The sequence below is a fragment of the Herpailurus yagouaroundi genome, unplaced genomic scaffold, assembly GCF_014898765.1.
Source record: "Herpailurus yagouaroundi ecotype Mexico unplaced genomic scaffold, PumYag 141, whole genome shotgun sequence".
NCBI classification, from domain to species: Eukaryota; Metazoa; Chordata; class Mammalia; order Carnivora; family Felidae; genus Herpailurus; species Herpailurus yagouaroundi.
In genome coordinates, this window is record NW_024412396.1 from 9,985,017 (window position 1) to 10,001,159 (window position 16,143).

At 36.3% G+C, this 16,143-nt stretch overlaps 1 protein-coding gene across 6 annotated transcripts in view; it reads right to left on the reverse strand.

Annotated features, from left to right (window-relative positions):
• HECTD1 (HECT domain E3 ubiquitin protein ligase 1) overlaps nt 1-16,143 on the reverse strand; it is a 93,717-nt gene that overhangs the window by 68,499 nt on the left and 9,075 nt on the right. For all 6 annotated transcript variants that reach the window (XM_040476863.1, XM_040476861.1, XM_040476859.1 and 3 more), the window contains exon 3: nt 2,995-3,229. In XM_040476863.1, coding sequence (XP_040332797.1) covers nt 2,995-3,229 — 235 coding nt within the window. The remainder of the gene's footprint in view (nt 1-2,994; nt 3,230-16,143) is intronic.

Genomic DNA, 16,143 nt, shown 5'->3' on the forward strand with positions numbered 1-16,143 from the left:
TTAAAAAATTTGATATATCTTACATTATTTTATGTATTAAGTCTTCAAAATCCCATGTAGGTTTTATATTTATAGCACATCTTTGTTTGGGGTAGCCACATTTGAAATGTCCTATATGGCGACCACGTTGGACACTATTGGTTCAGAGGCTAAGGACTATATAGCAAGCTAAGCAATTAAAGTAACTAAGCAAAAGTTTATAAAGGTCCTAGACATTTAAAAAAAATCATTAAATGCTTGCTATTACATTATTTATCATCCTCACACTTACTCTAGGAAGGTCAAAACATTAAAAACCAACTTTGATTTCTAAATTATGTTGATGTTTAAGGAGTTTGGGTAGAAGTAATGAGTTAACAGAGTCCACAGATCTTATGAGCATACCAGAAATTTAGACTATTCTTTAAGCAAGAAAAAAAAATTTTTTCAAGCAAGAAAAATATTTTCAGCATAAAAATAATATGATCAGGTTTCTAGTTAATAACTGGGAATGCAGCACATAAAGAGTGTAGAGGCAAATGCAAAAAAAAATTCAAGCATGAATATTCAAGACAGGATGAGAGCTTAACTAAGGCAGTTAACAGAGACAAACAAAAGGAAATAAATCAGAAAAGCACTTGATTATGAATTACATGTGTGGAGTGGATAAAGTACAGGTTTCTGTTTAGAGTGACTGGGTGAAGTTGATCACAATTATCAAAATAACTGTATCTGTAGTGAAATATCATGAATTCAGACACCTAGCTGGAGTTGTCCAACAAGCCTTTGAAAATGGAGTCTAGAACTCAAGAGAGGTCAGGCCTACAGATAAGAATGTCTGAATGGTATTGATGTTAATAGATAAGACAGTCTAGGCAAATTTACATAGTTTTAAGAAGGTAAAAAAGAACCTTATATAATATCACCACTAAAGAATAAATCAGTAATAATAATCTGCAAAGGAAACAGAAAAAGGGAGAGGAAGGTGTAAGAGACAAGAAAGAATTTGAAAATATGAGTCTGTGAATAAACAGTGGAGTAAAATAACAGACCTGAAACATGAAGTGACATGATCAAGAGACTGAGAAGAGAAAAAAAGCTCTAAACAGGAAAACATATACCTCTTCCTCCGAGGCTACAGACAGAAATAAATCTACAGATGAGGAGGCAGAAAATCAAGACAGTAACACCTACATCCGCAGCTCTCAAAGTGGAAAGAAGACATTTTTAGGAATCCTTGAAATAAAAATTTTTTCCTAATACTAATACCATGACCGTAATTATTTTTTTCATTCTCACTTTCTTGGGAATATACAGCGGAGTTTTTGAGAAGTTTTTGAGAGAGACACAGAGCATGAGTGGGTGAGGGCCAGAGAGAGGGAGACACAGAATCTGAAGCAGGCTCCAGGCTCTGAACTGTCAGCACAGAGCCTGACACGGGACTAGAACCACGAACCGTGAGAACATGACCTGAGCCGAAGTTGGACGCCTAACCAACCGAGCCACCCAGGTGCCCCCCACCTGTCTTCTATTAAGCCAGACACTACCAAAGACATACAAAAATGCTTAACAATGCTACTGTTCTAATTTTCTATTTGTTCAAGAAATAATTATTTTCATCAACAGGGGCACCTGGGTGGCTCAGTTGGTTAAGCCTCTGACTTCGGCTCAGATCATGATCTCACCGTTTATGAGTTCAAGCCCCACAACAGGCTCTGTGCTGACAGCTCAGATCCTGGAACCTGCTTCGGATTCTGTGTCTCCCTCTCTCTCTCTCTCTCGGTCTCTCTCTCTCTCTGCCCTTCCCCACCTTGCTCTCTGTGTCTCTCTCAAAAAATAAAAAAAAAATTAAAAAAAACTTTTAAATGTATGTTAACATATGAGTTTGTTATTTTCAGATAAATATTCTAAATTTTTGTTTTAATATCTAATATAGTAAATATAAATATATAATCTACATAAACAAAAGCTCTTTGAGGGCCCTTCAATAGTAAGGCTTATAAAGTGATCCTGAGTAAGTGTGAAAACTGCTGACCTAGAGCAGCAAGAATCAAAACAAGAATGAAACAGGAATCATAAAAGGAAAATCATACAAAATCTAAATGTTTTCATTAAGTACATCTAATAAAGCCACTAGCCCAGTACTGGTGCTTTTAAAATCACAAAGTTTATAATTAGTCCCACCAGGAATGAAAACAAAACAGCTAACTCTAAAAGAAGTATAGCAAAATGGTTAGGGGCACCGTGGTTCAGTCAGTTAAGCATCCAACTCTTAAACTCAGCTCAGGTCATGATCCAGGAGGGATTGAGTCCCAAATCAGGCTCTGCATTGGGTGTGGAGGCTGATTAGGATTCTCATTTTCTCTCTCTCTCTCTCAAATTAAATGGAATGGAATGGAATGGAAAGGAACAAGGAACAAGGAACAAGGAAAAAGGAGAGGAAGGAAGAAAACTAGTTAAATCCATGGGGCCTAGAACCAGACTTCCTAATGTTCATATTCCTAATCTTCAAATTTTGACTGTGCCACCGCTTGTATCAACCCCAGTGAAGTTACTCAACTTCAGTATGCTTGAATTATTTGAGAAAGTAGAAATGCTGATGTTAGCAGCACCTATGTCATATGAAGTTGTCATGAAGGTTTAAATGAACACATGTATAGTGTTCAGTACAATGTCTGACTCCAAAAGTTAATGTTACTTGTGGTTGCTGTTATTACTATTTTCAGAGAAAATCATTTGGCTAACAACAGGGATAACCTATCTCAAAATGATTGTGGCTACCAGAAACCCAAGAGCCAGCACAGAAGCGCATGAGCAGTGAGTGACCCACAATTTTCCATCAAAGATAAGATTTCTTTCCCCAAACCACACAGGATCTTCTCCAGTGCCACAAGGACCGTGATTTCCACTGCTGTCAACCACTCTCAAAGAATAATGAAAGAATTTTTTTTAGCAAAATATATTTTTTATTCTCTAAGTGACCTTCAAATGGGCCAATAAATAACAAAGACTTACCTTTACACATTGTTCAGCTAAGTCTCTGCTAGTCCTGTTATTAAGTTCGACCACAACTAAACGATTACAAAGTGCTTTTATAGCTCCATCAACCCCAACAATCCTTCGGGTGCATTCTGCAGATACATCCAGGTAGTATGTGATGGCACGGGCTGTCACCTCTAACACATTGTCCGGAGCACTTTCATCAAGAAAAATTTTGCAGAGGGCTGGTAAGAAAGTGCGAGGAGGACATCTGTAGTGAAAAAAAATCATATTACACCTAGAATTATTAAATTCTTCACATCAAAATATTAACAAAATAATAAATAAAAACTGTAACATAATACAGCATGTTTTATACTGTGTCTGCATGTGTATTAGGCAGTATTTCTCACAATGCTTTTGTTTCTATAACAATTCTCACATGCTAATTTCATCACTGCTGAAAATATCAAGTTATCAGTAAATAAAGTAGCAGCATTATCTTGAAACCCCGTTAAAAAAAATTCCTACTCAATACTCAGCTCGAACATCAACTCCTCTGTAAAACCTTCCCTAACCTCTTCAGATAGCTAAGTGGTACTTTCATGTTCCTAAAACCTCATACAAACAGTGCCCATGCTATCTAATCTATCATTTTATTTCCTTATTTACATTAAAAGGTCCTGAAGGCCAGGAACATCATTCAATTCCTGTTTTATGGGAACAAGTACTGATCTGGGGTTTAACAGACAAGGGAAAAACATACAACTTTGTAATCTTTCTGGTCCAATTTCCCCATTTGTAAAGCAAAGATAATATCTAAAGAATACATACTTTATATGGATGTTACAAAAATTAAATAAAATTATATAAACACTTAGCTCAGTACATTGTAACCATATTAAACTAATTAACTTTAGCTCTCCCTCCTTCCTATGAATAGTCTAATGCCTGCTAATATAAACCTGCATAAAACAGTTTTATCAAAAGTAGAATTTGTGAGGTACCAATAATATCCCCTATATTTTATCAACACTTAAATTATGAAAGACCATGATTCACATTTCATAGAAATCTCAGTTACATGAAATCAAATACATCATTCTAACTTCTCTGCACAAACTAAGCTTTAAATGGATTACAGATAACACAAAAGGTAGTGTGCTCTAAATGTTTTAGTGGAATTACTTTGTCATCCAAATTTTTGTGTGCTTACCTTTAAAACTATCTGTATGAACATCAAAGCAACTCTACTCTTAATCTGCTTAGATGATCTTAACTTAAGGAGTCTACCAGCAGGAATACTACCAAAGATTTCAGAAGATCTCTTACAGAGGCACCTGGATGTCTTAGTCTGTTAAGCATCAGACTCTTGATCTCAGCTCAGGTCATCATCACTCAGTTCATGAGATTGAGCCCTTCGTACTGCTCTGCTCTCACAGTGTGGAGCCTGCTTGGGATTCTTTCTCTCCCTCTCTATCACCACTTCACCCTCTCTATCTCAGCCCCACCCTCTCCCTCTATGCCCCTCCTCTGCTATCACTCTCACTTCAAAATAAATAAGCTTAAAAAAAAAAATCTCTTGCATTCCATGATTGACCAGTCATTGATTAAACACAGGTGGTTTTTATTAGTCCACAACACTAGCAATCTCTGTCACACAGTCACTTGTAATCTTCCTGAGCAGGAAATGCTCTGAGGCAACATTATAAGAGATAGTCCTCTAGCTCTCAGGTAAGATCAGAAGACTGACTAGCATATCAGAATCTTAAAGCACTTTTGCTGCTGTCTACCTATGCATATGTAGTAAACTGAAGAAATGAAAAGAGACTATAAAAATGTTAATACTATTGGGGAACAACATAGTCTTTTTTTTTTTAACATTTATTTTGAGAGGCAGAAAGCAGGTGAACATGTGCGCATGCACACGCAGGGGAGGGGAAGACAGGGAGAAAGAGAATACCACGCAGGATCTGCACCATCAGCACAGAGCCCAAAGCGGTGCTCAAACCCACGAACCATCAGATCATGACCTAAGCTGAGATCAAGAGTTGGACACTCAACTGACTGAACCACCCAGGCTCACCCAACAACACAGTTTTTAAAACTATTTTTTTCTTTAGAAAACAGTAACTTTTGAATAAAAAATAAGATGCTGAAGCAGACAGTCCTTGATTCAAAGGACAAGAACTGATTACCACATGCTTTACATTAAAAATTTTAATTATACATCTTTCTTACCCAGTACAAAAACTGCCCACCAAAAAATTAACAGAAAACAAGTGTTTAGTGTAACTTTTCTATATTTCATGTGGAAATGTAGTATTTGCCAATTTGGGGACTATATTCCCTGCTGTGTCCTCCAAAATATGACAAATCTTCTGAACAAGTATGGGTAGGGGACAGTTTAAAAAAAAAAATTCTAAACATAGGTTCTCAGATTTTAACTGTGATCAATTTTATTACCAAGAGAAAAATAAAGATGGTCAGAACACATAAGAGCTTACTTTATGTCAGGTAGAGTGAAAACCTGCTTCATGAACTTTCTAAAATTATAGTACAGAACATGGGCTGTACAAATGGGCAGAAAAATAATTCTTTTTATGGCTCCTTACTTTTTCAACAATGAGAAAGTATTTAGGCATTTTCATATATAAAATCACTAATTTTTAAATTTAGAATCAAAGCAGGGGCACCTGGGAAGCTCAGTTCATTAAGCACCCGACTTTGATTCAGGTCATGATCTTGCAGTTTATGAGTTTGAGCCCCACATCAGGCTCTGTGCTAACAGCTCAGAGCCTGGAGCCTGCTTCAGATTCTGTCTCCCTTTCTCTCTGTCCCTCCCCCTCTCATGCTTGCTCACTCTCTCTCAAAAATAAATAAACATTTTAAAAAAAGTGTTTAGAATCAAAGGAAATTACAAAATCTCAATACAAATCAAGTATAAATTGAGCAAAAAGGCAGGGAAAAACATGCCAATATTAATTAATGATCTCTAAAAAGCACAAAACAGTTGAAAGAACTATACTTATATTACTTAAAAGTTCATAATGAGGGGCGCCTGGGTGGCGCAGTCGGTTAAGCGTCCGACTTCAGCCAGGTCACGATCTCGCGGTCCGTGAGTTCGAGCCCCGCGTCAGGCTTTGAGCTGATGGTTCAGAGCCTGGAGCCTGTTTCCGATTCTGTGTCTCCCTCTCTCTCTGCCCCTCCCCCGTTCATGCTCTGTCTCTCTCTGTCCCAAAAATAAATAAACGTTGAAAAAAAAAAAAGTTCATAATGAACTAAAAAAAATCACTAACAAGTATTTTTTTTTTAAAACAAGTATTGTTTCTTAACATACTCTACTGGTTTTCCTGCTTTAAAACTATTGTAATATTAACATGTAATACCTTAAAACTGTGCTTTCAGTTGTTGGTTAGGGATTTTTTTTAAACTTTTTTTTTTTTTTTTGAGTATAGTTGACCGAGAATTTCTTTTTTTTTTTTTTTAATTTTTTTTTTTAATTTTTTTTTTTTCAACGTTTGTTTATTTTTGGGACAGAGAGAGACAGAGCATGAACGGGGGAGGGGCAGAGAGAGAGGGAGACACAGAATCGGAAACAGGCTCCAGGCTCTGAGCCATCAGCCCAGAGCCCGACGCGGGGCTCAAACTCACAGACCGCGAGATCGAGACCTGGCTGAAGTCGGACACTTAACCGACTGCGCCACCCAGGCGGCCCGACCGAGAATTTCTTAATATCATTTTCATTGAAACCCTATCTTGATAGATAATTCAACCTGGTCGATGAACTCAACCTCAACTTTATGGTTATCACAGGCACCTTAAAAAGAGCATATCCTAAACAAAACTCCTGCTTTGTTCCTCCACTCCCAAATCATCATCTTTGTGATTATTACAACCATTCAAAAGGCCAGAAACCTAAGAATCATCCTTAGTTTTTCCCCTATTTTCCTCACATTACACATCCAATCCATAAGTTAAATCACACCAATTTTCCCTCTAAAATATATCCTAAATCTGTCCACTTCTCTCAATCATCTTTTACAAGCCAACCTCAAACTCTTGTTTGGACTATTCAAATAGCTACTTAGACATCCACATAAGATATATGCCTAGCATTGGGGTGTCTGGGTGGCTCAGCCAGTTAAGCATCCAACTCTTGATTTCTGCTCAGGTCATGATCTCATGGTTTGTGAGTTTAAGCCCTGCATCAGGCTCTGCACTAACAGTGCATTCTCTCTCTCCTTCTGTCTCTGCCCTTCCTGTGCTCATGTTCTCTCTTTCAAAATAAATAAACATTTAATAAGATAAAATAAAACTTTACTTCATAAAATTTGGCCACAATAAAATTAATAAACTTTTAAAATTAAACACAGAATGGGGCACCTGGGTGGCTCAGTTGGTTAAGTGTCAGACTTCGGCTCAGATCATGATCTCACGGTGGGTGAGATTGAGCCCCACATCAGGCTCTGTGCTGACAGCTCAGAGCCTGGAGCCTGCTTCAGATCCTGTGTCTCCCTCTCTCTCTGCCTCTCCCCTGCTCGCTGTCTCTCTCAAAAATAAATAAACAATGAGAAAGAATGAAATATGGCCTTTTGTAGCAATGTGGATGGAACTGGAGAGTGTTATGCTAAGTGAAATAAGTCATACAGAGAAAGACAGATACCATACATTTTCACTCTTATGTGGATCCTGAGAAACTTGACAGAAGACCATGGGGGAGGGGGAGGGGGAAAAAAAGTTAGAGAGGGAGGCAGGCAAACCATAAGAGACTCTTAAAGACTGAGAATAAACTGAGGGTTGATAGGGGGTAGGAGGGAGGGGAAAGTGGGTGATGGGAATTGAGGAGGGCACCTGTTAGGATGAGCACTGGGTGTTGTATGCAAACCAATTTGACAATAAATTTCATATTAAAACAATTTTTTTAATTATATTAAACACAGAATTATTCAACCCCCCACCAAGAAAATAAAGAACCTAAAGCTGTACACACACACACATATACATATATACAAACACTTCAGGACACAAAGAGTTTCTGATGAGAATAACAAAAAATTACCAAGTAAATTCCAAAATGAATTCAATCACTCATATTTTTTTAAAGTATATTTTTTTTCATTTTTTAAAGTGTATTTATTTATTTTGAAAGAGAGAGAGGGGGGTGCCTGGGCAGCTCAGTCGGTTAAGCCTCCAACTTCAGCTCAGGTCATGATCTCACAGTCTGTGAGTTCAAGCCCTGCGTCAGGCTCTGTGCTGACAGCTTGAAGCCTGGGGCCTACTTCAGATTCTGTGTCTCCCTCTCTCTCTGCCCCTCCTATGCTCATGCTGTATCTCTCTCTGTCTCAAAAATAAATTAAAAAAACATTAAAAAAAAAAAGTTAAGAAAGAGAGAGAGGCAGGGAGGGCGAGAGAGCGAGAGAGACAGAGACAGAGAGACAGAGAGAGAGAGAGAGAGAATCCCAAGCAGGCTCTGCACTGTCAGCACAGAGTCCGATGGGGGGATCAAACCCATGAACTATGAGACCATGACCTGAGCCAAAATCAAGAGTCAGATGCTTAACTGAATGAGCCACTCAGGTGCTCCTCCAATCATTCATATTTTATTCCTGTATTTCTAATACAGACCTTATTTCTGTATGAACACATACTTGAGGTACATACAAAACCATGCTGGGCAAATATAAACATCATTTTAAAATTTCCATTCCAATTTCTCTTAAAAGATAAAAATCAAAATTTAGAAACCTACTCATTCATTGCTCCAAGGAATGAAAATTTGTAACATTATCTTCAATTGGATTTTCCTACAATAAACTATAAAGTTCAAAACAACCACAAGGTCCTCTATCAAATGCAGTACCATTTTGAAGGTGGTTCTAAGAAGATAATTATATACAAACACATTTGGTCAGATTTCTAAAAATAATTAAATATTTCAAACAAATGAGGAAATTTTGATTTCCTTTTATATATAATTGTGAATTCAAGACTTCAAAAAAGTTATCAGACAAAAATGTACAAAGATTTCAGTGATATGAACTATATATATCTAATAACAAGGGCATAATTAAGTATATGACATAATTGTATGACAGGTTATGAAGGTTTTATTAAGGTACTTACTGAAAACTTATGATACAAATATTGTTTAACAGAAATATAAAATAAATGAAAAAACTCATAGCCATTAGTGTTTGTGTAAAAATATCCTGAGAAAAAAACTAGAGGAAAAAGTTAAAATGGCTTATTTCTGAATGGTGCAGTTATAGATAATTTCTCTGAAAATTAGAGAAATTCTAAGCTTCTTTAAACTCTTCTGAATTTCCCAAATTTCTCATTCTCTAAACTTTTCTGATTTTTTTTCAAATTTTTGAAACAAACATATTTTGTAATTCCCAGAAAATAAATTTAAAGTTTGGGACAAGTCAACTTCACTAAGCTTATCACAGCCTATTTCTCCCAATGATTGCAACCAAAAACCTTGGACAAAACAAAAAAAGCAACTGAGACACCTGGGTGGTTCAGTCGGTGAAGTGTCTGACTCTGACTCTTAATCTCAGCTTAGGTCATGATCTCACGGTATGTGTGTGAATTCAAGCCTGATGTCAGGCTCTGCGCTGAAGGCACAGAGCTTGCTTGGGATTCTGTCTCTCCCTCTCTCTGCCCCTCCCCCACTTGTGACCTCTATCTCACAAAATAAACTTACTGGGAAAAAAAAAAGTATCTGAGGACTCTGAAAAGTACACAGCAGATAGAATGGATAGGAAGTCAAAACTTAAACAAAGACCCATGATGGAAGTGAGTTTCAGGGGCTTTTTCCTTTCCTCTTTTCTTTCCTGGTTTGACCCCTGGATGAGGCAAGTCCCCAAACTATGTAGCACGAGCACTGAACAAAAACTCAGAACCAAGAAATAGGGTCGTTGTGAGCCAGAGAGTGTGAGGAAAAAGTACTGAGGCTTTTTCTCCCTGCCTGGCCCAAAGGCTAGCCTCAGAGTTAAGCCTCAAACTAAACCATGAATGACACATCCACAGTGCAGTGGAGGTGGCCTGAGCATCTAAGGCCCTGCAGAGAACTGGGAACTAAGAAAAGGAGCCCCTGTGGTCAAAAGAGCATGAGAAGAATCCTATTATCTTCTTCTTTTTTTCTCAATACTTTCACCTGGGGGGTAGTCTAGTCTAGTCCCAGCACAAGGGGGAAGAAGAATGGAGGATAGGGGGTGGGAAGAAGTGTAGCTGTAACATCAAGAGAGTCCCAGTTTCAGAACACTAGTAAAAAAGGGCTCTGGGTAGCCAAAAGATACAGGGGAAATCTCAGAAGAAAGAGCAAAAAAGAGGATCCCCAACACAAATCCTAAGCTCACCTCCAAACTGCACAGTGGAGGAGAGGTGAAGAACAGCAGCAAAGACTTTGACAACTATGACATAATCCACCATCCAAATCCCAGATTATACTAAGAATGACACATGTACAGAGTAGACCAAAACACCATAACAAAGGCTATGAAATCACGGACATTGGAACCACCACCTACAAAGAGCAAGACAGAACTTGCAGTCTAAATCTAACTGGGTTGACTACATACCAATATAAAACAACAAAATCAACATTATCTCCAGAGGATTTTTATAAAACCCAGAATCTCACAATATCCGAAATATCTAAGATAAAATCCAAAATAACTTGAAACACAATCAGTACAATCTGATCTATCCAACTCAAGAAAAAAAGACAGCCAACAGATGCAAGCCTGAGTCAATCTGGATGTTAAAATTACCAAAGAGGATTATAAATCAGCTTTTATAGCTATACTCTACTAGGTAAATGTGAACATTCTTGAAATGACTGGAAACAGAAGTTTTCAGCAGAGAAACAGAAAATATAAAAAAGAATCCAATAAAAGTTTTAGAAATAAAAAGCACAATTTGTGAGGGGAAAAAACCTTACAGATGGAACAGAGTAAAAAGATTGGGAGAAAAAAAAGGAAAACTCTCAGGAACCTGAGGGAGCATTATCAAAAAATGTAACATTTGTGCCACTATTGTCCTAGAAGGAAAGGAGAAAAAAATGGCTATAGAAAATAGATTTGAAGAAGCTTACCAAATTTGGTCAAAGACATACAGATTCAAGAAGTTCAGTAAACCTCAAATAAGACAAATTCAAAGACAACCATGCACAGAAAAAAATCATTATCCAATAGCAAAAAGCCAAAGGCATATATTTTTAAAAACCTTAAAAAGAGCAAGGGAAATACAACACAAAGAAACAAAGATTAGAATGAGCGCAGATTTCTCATCAGAAACCATTAAAGTGAGAAAATAGTGGAATGATATCTTTAAAATGATGAAAAGAACTCTCAACCCAGAATTTTATATCCAGCAAGAGTATCTTCACAGCATGAAGGCAAAATAAAGATATTCTCAGATGAAGGAAGACTAAGAGAATTTCATCAGTAGCAGACCTCCCTAAAAGAAATACTAAAGAAAGTTCTTCAGAATGAAAGAAAAGAACACCAGAGAGATACATGGAACTTTACAGGAATGAAAAAAAGAAATATATACATAGGTAAATATAATAGATTATTCTTCTCCCATTAACCTGACTGCTGAAAGTGAAAATTGTAACAGAGTATCTTGAGATTTTCAATGTATATCAATTTAAAACACATAAATATTAGGGGTGCCTGGGTGGCTCAGTTGGTTAAGCAGCCGACTTCAGTTCAGGTCATGATCTCAGAGTTCACAAGTTCGAGCCCCACACTGGCCCTGTGCTGACAGCTCAGAGCCTGGAGCCTGCTTCAGATTGTGTGTTCCCCTCTCTCTCTGCCCCTCCCCTGCAGGTGCCCACTCGCACACGCTCTCTCTCTCTCTCTCAAAAATAAACGTTTAAAAATATATATACATAAAGGGACAGAGACAAAACACAATAGCTAAGTTAAAATATAACACTACAAAATATTCTATACTTTGAAAGACAGGAAAGAAAAAACTGAACAAAAAACAAATATTCAAACATTATACATATATCCAAATACACTAAAAGTTATATCAAATGTAAATGGTCTAAATTCACCAATTTCAAACAAGAGACTGTCAGGTTGGATTTAAAGAAACACAAGCCAATAGCTCAATAGAGCACGTGACTCTTAATCTCAGGGTTGTGAGTTCAAGTGCCACAGTGGGCTTGGAGCCTACTTAAAACACACACACACACACACACACAAGCCAACCATATACTGTCTACAAGAAACCCACATATATACAATGACATAGATTGGTTAAAACTGAAAGGATGGGAAAACATAGACTAAACAAACACTATCAAAAGAAAGCTTGTGGGGTGCATAGCTGGCTCAGTCAGTGAAGCATGTGACTCTTGATCTTAGGGTTGTGAGTTTGAGCCCCATGTTGGGTGTAGAGGCTACCTAAAATAAAATCTTAAAAAAAAAAAAAAAAAAAAAAAGCAAGCAAGCTTGAGTGGCTATAGTTATAGAAGACAAAATAAACTTTAGAACATGGAAAATTACCAGAGATGAAAAGAGTCTTTTCATAATGACAAAAGGGTTGATTCACCAAGAAAACAATCCTTTTAAAGACACCTCAAGGCTTCAAAATACTGGAAAAACAGAAATAATGGAAGAGAAATACTTGGAGACTTCAATACATGTCTTTCGGGAACCTATAAAACACATGGACAGGCAATCAACAATATAGACTGATCACCACTATCAATCATCCTGACCTAATATGACACTTAGAGAACATTCCACCCAACAAGAGCAGAATATACATTCTTCTCAAGTGCATGTGGACAAATCACCAAAAAACAGACACATGGGCCATAATACAAACCTTAACAGATTTAAAATAATTAAAATAATATAAAGTATATTCTCTGACCACAACAAGAACACAAAAATATCTGGAAACCCCCAAATATTTGTAACTTAAGCAACACTTTTAAATAATCTACGGGTAAAAAAGAAAGTTCTAAAGGAAGCTTTTAAATTTTGTGAGCCAAATGAAAAGAAACAAAATCAACTAAAGCGAAAAGAGGAATTTATTATTAAATGCTTATATTAGACAAGGTCTCAAATTGTAACCTAAGCTTCCACCTAAGAACCAGAAAAAAAGGACAAATTAAACTTCAAACCAATGCAGAAGGAACTAATACAGAACAGAAATCAATAAAACTTAAAACAAGAAAATATAAAAAATGTACTAAACCAAAAGCTGCTTCTTTGAAAAGATTAATAAAATTGGTAATCTTTAGTCGGATTGATCAAAAGATAAAAATTACCAGTCTCAAAATGAAAAAGAAAATTATCACTACATACTGTACAAACATCCAAAGGACAAAAAAGGAATACTACAAACAACTCTATGCCCATAAATTCCTTCAAAGACATACTACCAAAATTCACTCAAGAAGAATTAAGTAACCTTAACAGTCCTCTATTACAGAAAGAATTAGTTAAACATATCAATTTATTCCTACGGATTGTGTTGTTGGTGTTTATTTAAGAAATATTTGCCTAACCTAGGGTCACAAAGGTTATCTCCTATGTATTCTTCTAGAGATTTTATAATTATACATTTAACATTTAGATCTATGATTAATTTTAAGTTTATTTTTGTGTAAGGTGTGGGATATGAATCACAATTTTCTTTTTTCCATGTGGATACAATAGTTCTAGCACCATAAAAAACAAACAGACAAAAAAAAACTACCCTCTTCCACTGAACTGCCTTTGCACCTTTGTTGAAATGAGGTGTCCCTGTACATGAGTCTATTTCTGAACTATTCCATCTCATCAATCCATTTAGCTTTACATCAATACCACACTGTTTTGATTACTGTAGCTATAGAACAGGGATTCAAATACAGTATCATTAGTCCTCTAACTTGTTTTGGTTAGCATAGGTCCTTTGCATTTCCATGTAATTTTGAAATCAGTTTCCCAATTTCTGCATCTTGTCAGATTTTTCTCTAAGAATTTCAGAAGAAATGAAAATTCATATTTACACAGTAATCTGTATGCTAATGTTTATAGCAACCTTGGTCATAATGACTAAAACTAGAAAAACCATTTACCTTCAAGAGGTAAATGGATAAACCACCTCTGGGATGCATCCATAAAATGGTACTACACAGCAATGGGAAGGAAGGAACTATTACACACACAGCAACATGGATGATTATCAAATGCAATATACTACATTTACATTTGAATCTGAAGCCAGATTCAAAGGCTACACAACGTATATATGATTCTACTCATACAACACTGTGTAAAAGACAAAACTATAGCAGCAGAGAACAAACCACTGATGGTCAAGCACTGGAGTTGGGGAAGGATTTAACTTCAAAGGTACGGCTCTAGGAAACTGCTATGCATTTCAACTGTGGGTGGTGGTTACATGGCTCTGCATTTGTCAAAAGTGGAACTTTACTGTAATTTAAATATATTTAAGAAAAAAAATAAAGATCATGCATATAATAATCACAGACCTCCCTGAATAGCACTAAAAGTATACACCTATGGTATAAAATCTTATTTTCAATTAAAGAGTTTTTCAAAATTTTACTTGCTAAATATTTGTCTCTTACTTTATGGGTAGAAATTACATTTATACAGTGTATTAAACCTAGTACTATACTATAATACCAACCTATAGACTCAAAGGTCTATGTTTCTTAATTAGGAAACATTAGGATTACTCATCTATATGGAACTGTCAGACCAGTCAACCACACCAATGAGATTAAGAAACTTCAGATGAATCCATATTTAAGCAATGGTTTCCAAAATGCTACCTGCAATCACATCAGAACCTTTCCCTGATGAAAAGCAGAGATAAATAACTTAAAATAAGAACAAGTTTCATAAGGTTCCAAAGAGAAATAATTTCCCTGGGCACTGTAATAGTTTTTATACTATATCATACTCTTTTTCTAGACTGCATCACTTGAATTTTGGCCAAGATTTCTTAAGATTTACAATACAAAATTTAACTTTAAAAAAAAAAAGGAAGTTATGTATAGTGGCAATATTTTACTGACTACGGTCTGTAAATTCTCCATTTCTTTTATATAAAACTAAACAAAAGTTTAACTATAAAAGTCTAATAAATTTGGTTTTGTAAAGATAATAAATAGCATCTTTTAAGTCCTTTCATCTTTTATTTTATTTTATTAATTTATTTTAGAGAGAGAAAGAGTGTGAACAAGGGAAAGGGGCAGAGAGAGAGAATCTTAAGCAGGCTGCATGTTCAGCATTAAGCCCCATGCGGGGCTCGATACCATGTCCCTGAAATCATGACCTGAGCTGAAATCAAGAGTCAGACATTCAACTGACCAAGTCACCCAGGTGCCCCAAATCTTTTATTTTATTTTTGTCCCTGTCCCAGCTTTGACTCTGTGTTGCTTAACTAAAAATAACTCATGGCACGGCAGTTGAAAATTATGGCCTTCCCTCTCAAAGAAAAAAGGAGTAAAATTCCAAGATGTAGACTTGCTTTTCTCCAGTTAAAATACACACACAAATCTGACTGCAATTCATCCAACAAATATCTACTGAATGCCTTTTTATGCCAAGTGTTGTGCTAAGTGTTGGGGGGGTAGGAGAGAAAGATGAACAAGACAGTGCTAAGCTCTGAGGAACTCAAAGGTCTAAAATTTTCTATAAACTGGAAGAGATGGCTTTTTTTTTTACATTTTAAGGCGATAGACACTTTGATAAACAAAGCTCACTGAAGATCATTATCTATGAGCCCCCTAGAGCCCAGGGATAAGAACCTTAGAGAATGGTTTTCATCTTCCAGCGCTTCTTTCTGCTGTCCACTGAAAAGAAGTATATAAACACCTGATTTCTGTAAACAGAAATTACTTAACTTTTCAGGATTATACATATTTGGTGAACATTCTCTAATCAAGAAAGCATCAGCTGTGGGCTGATCAAAAAAGTAATTTCACTTCCCTGTTACTCTACCATGAGGTAGATGAGAACAGGAGTTAATATGGAAAAGGCAGGTACATAAACACAGAGAGGTAGGGAAAATACATATTGATGCTGTCATTGTTTGTACTACAGAGAATACAATGCTCCTTCTCTTGCATGCTTACCAACTAATTTCATGACTCTGTAAGTACTTTTTTTAGGCATTTTAGGCCTAAGTGAAAAA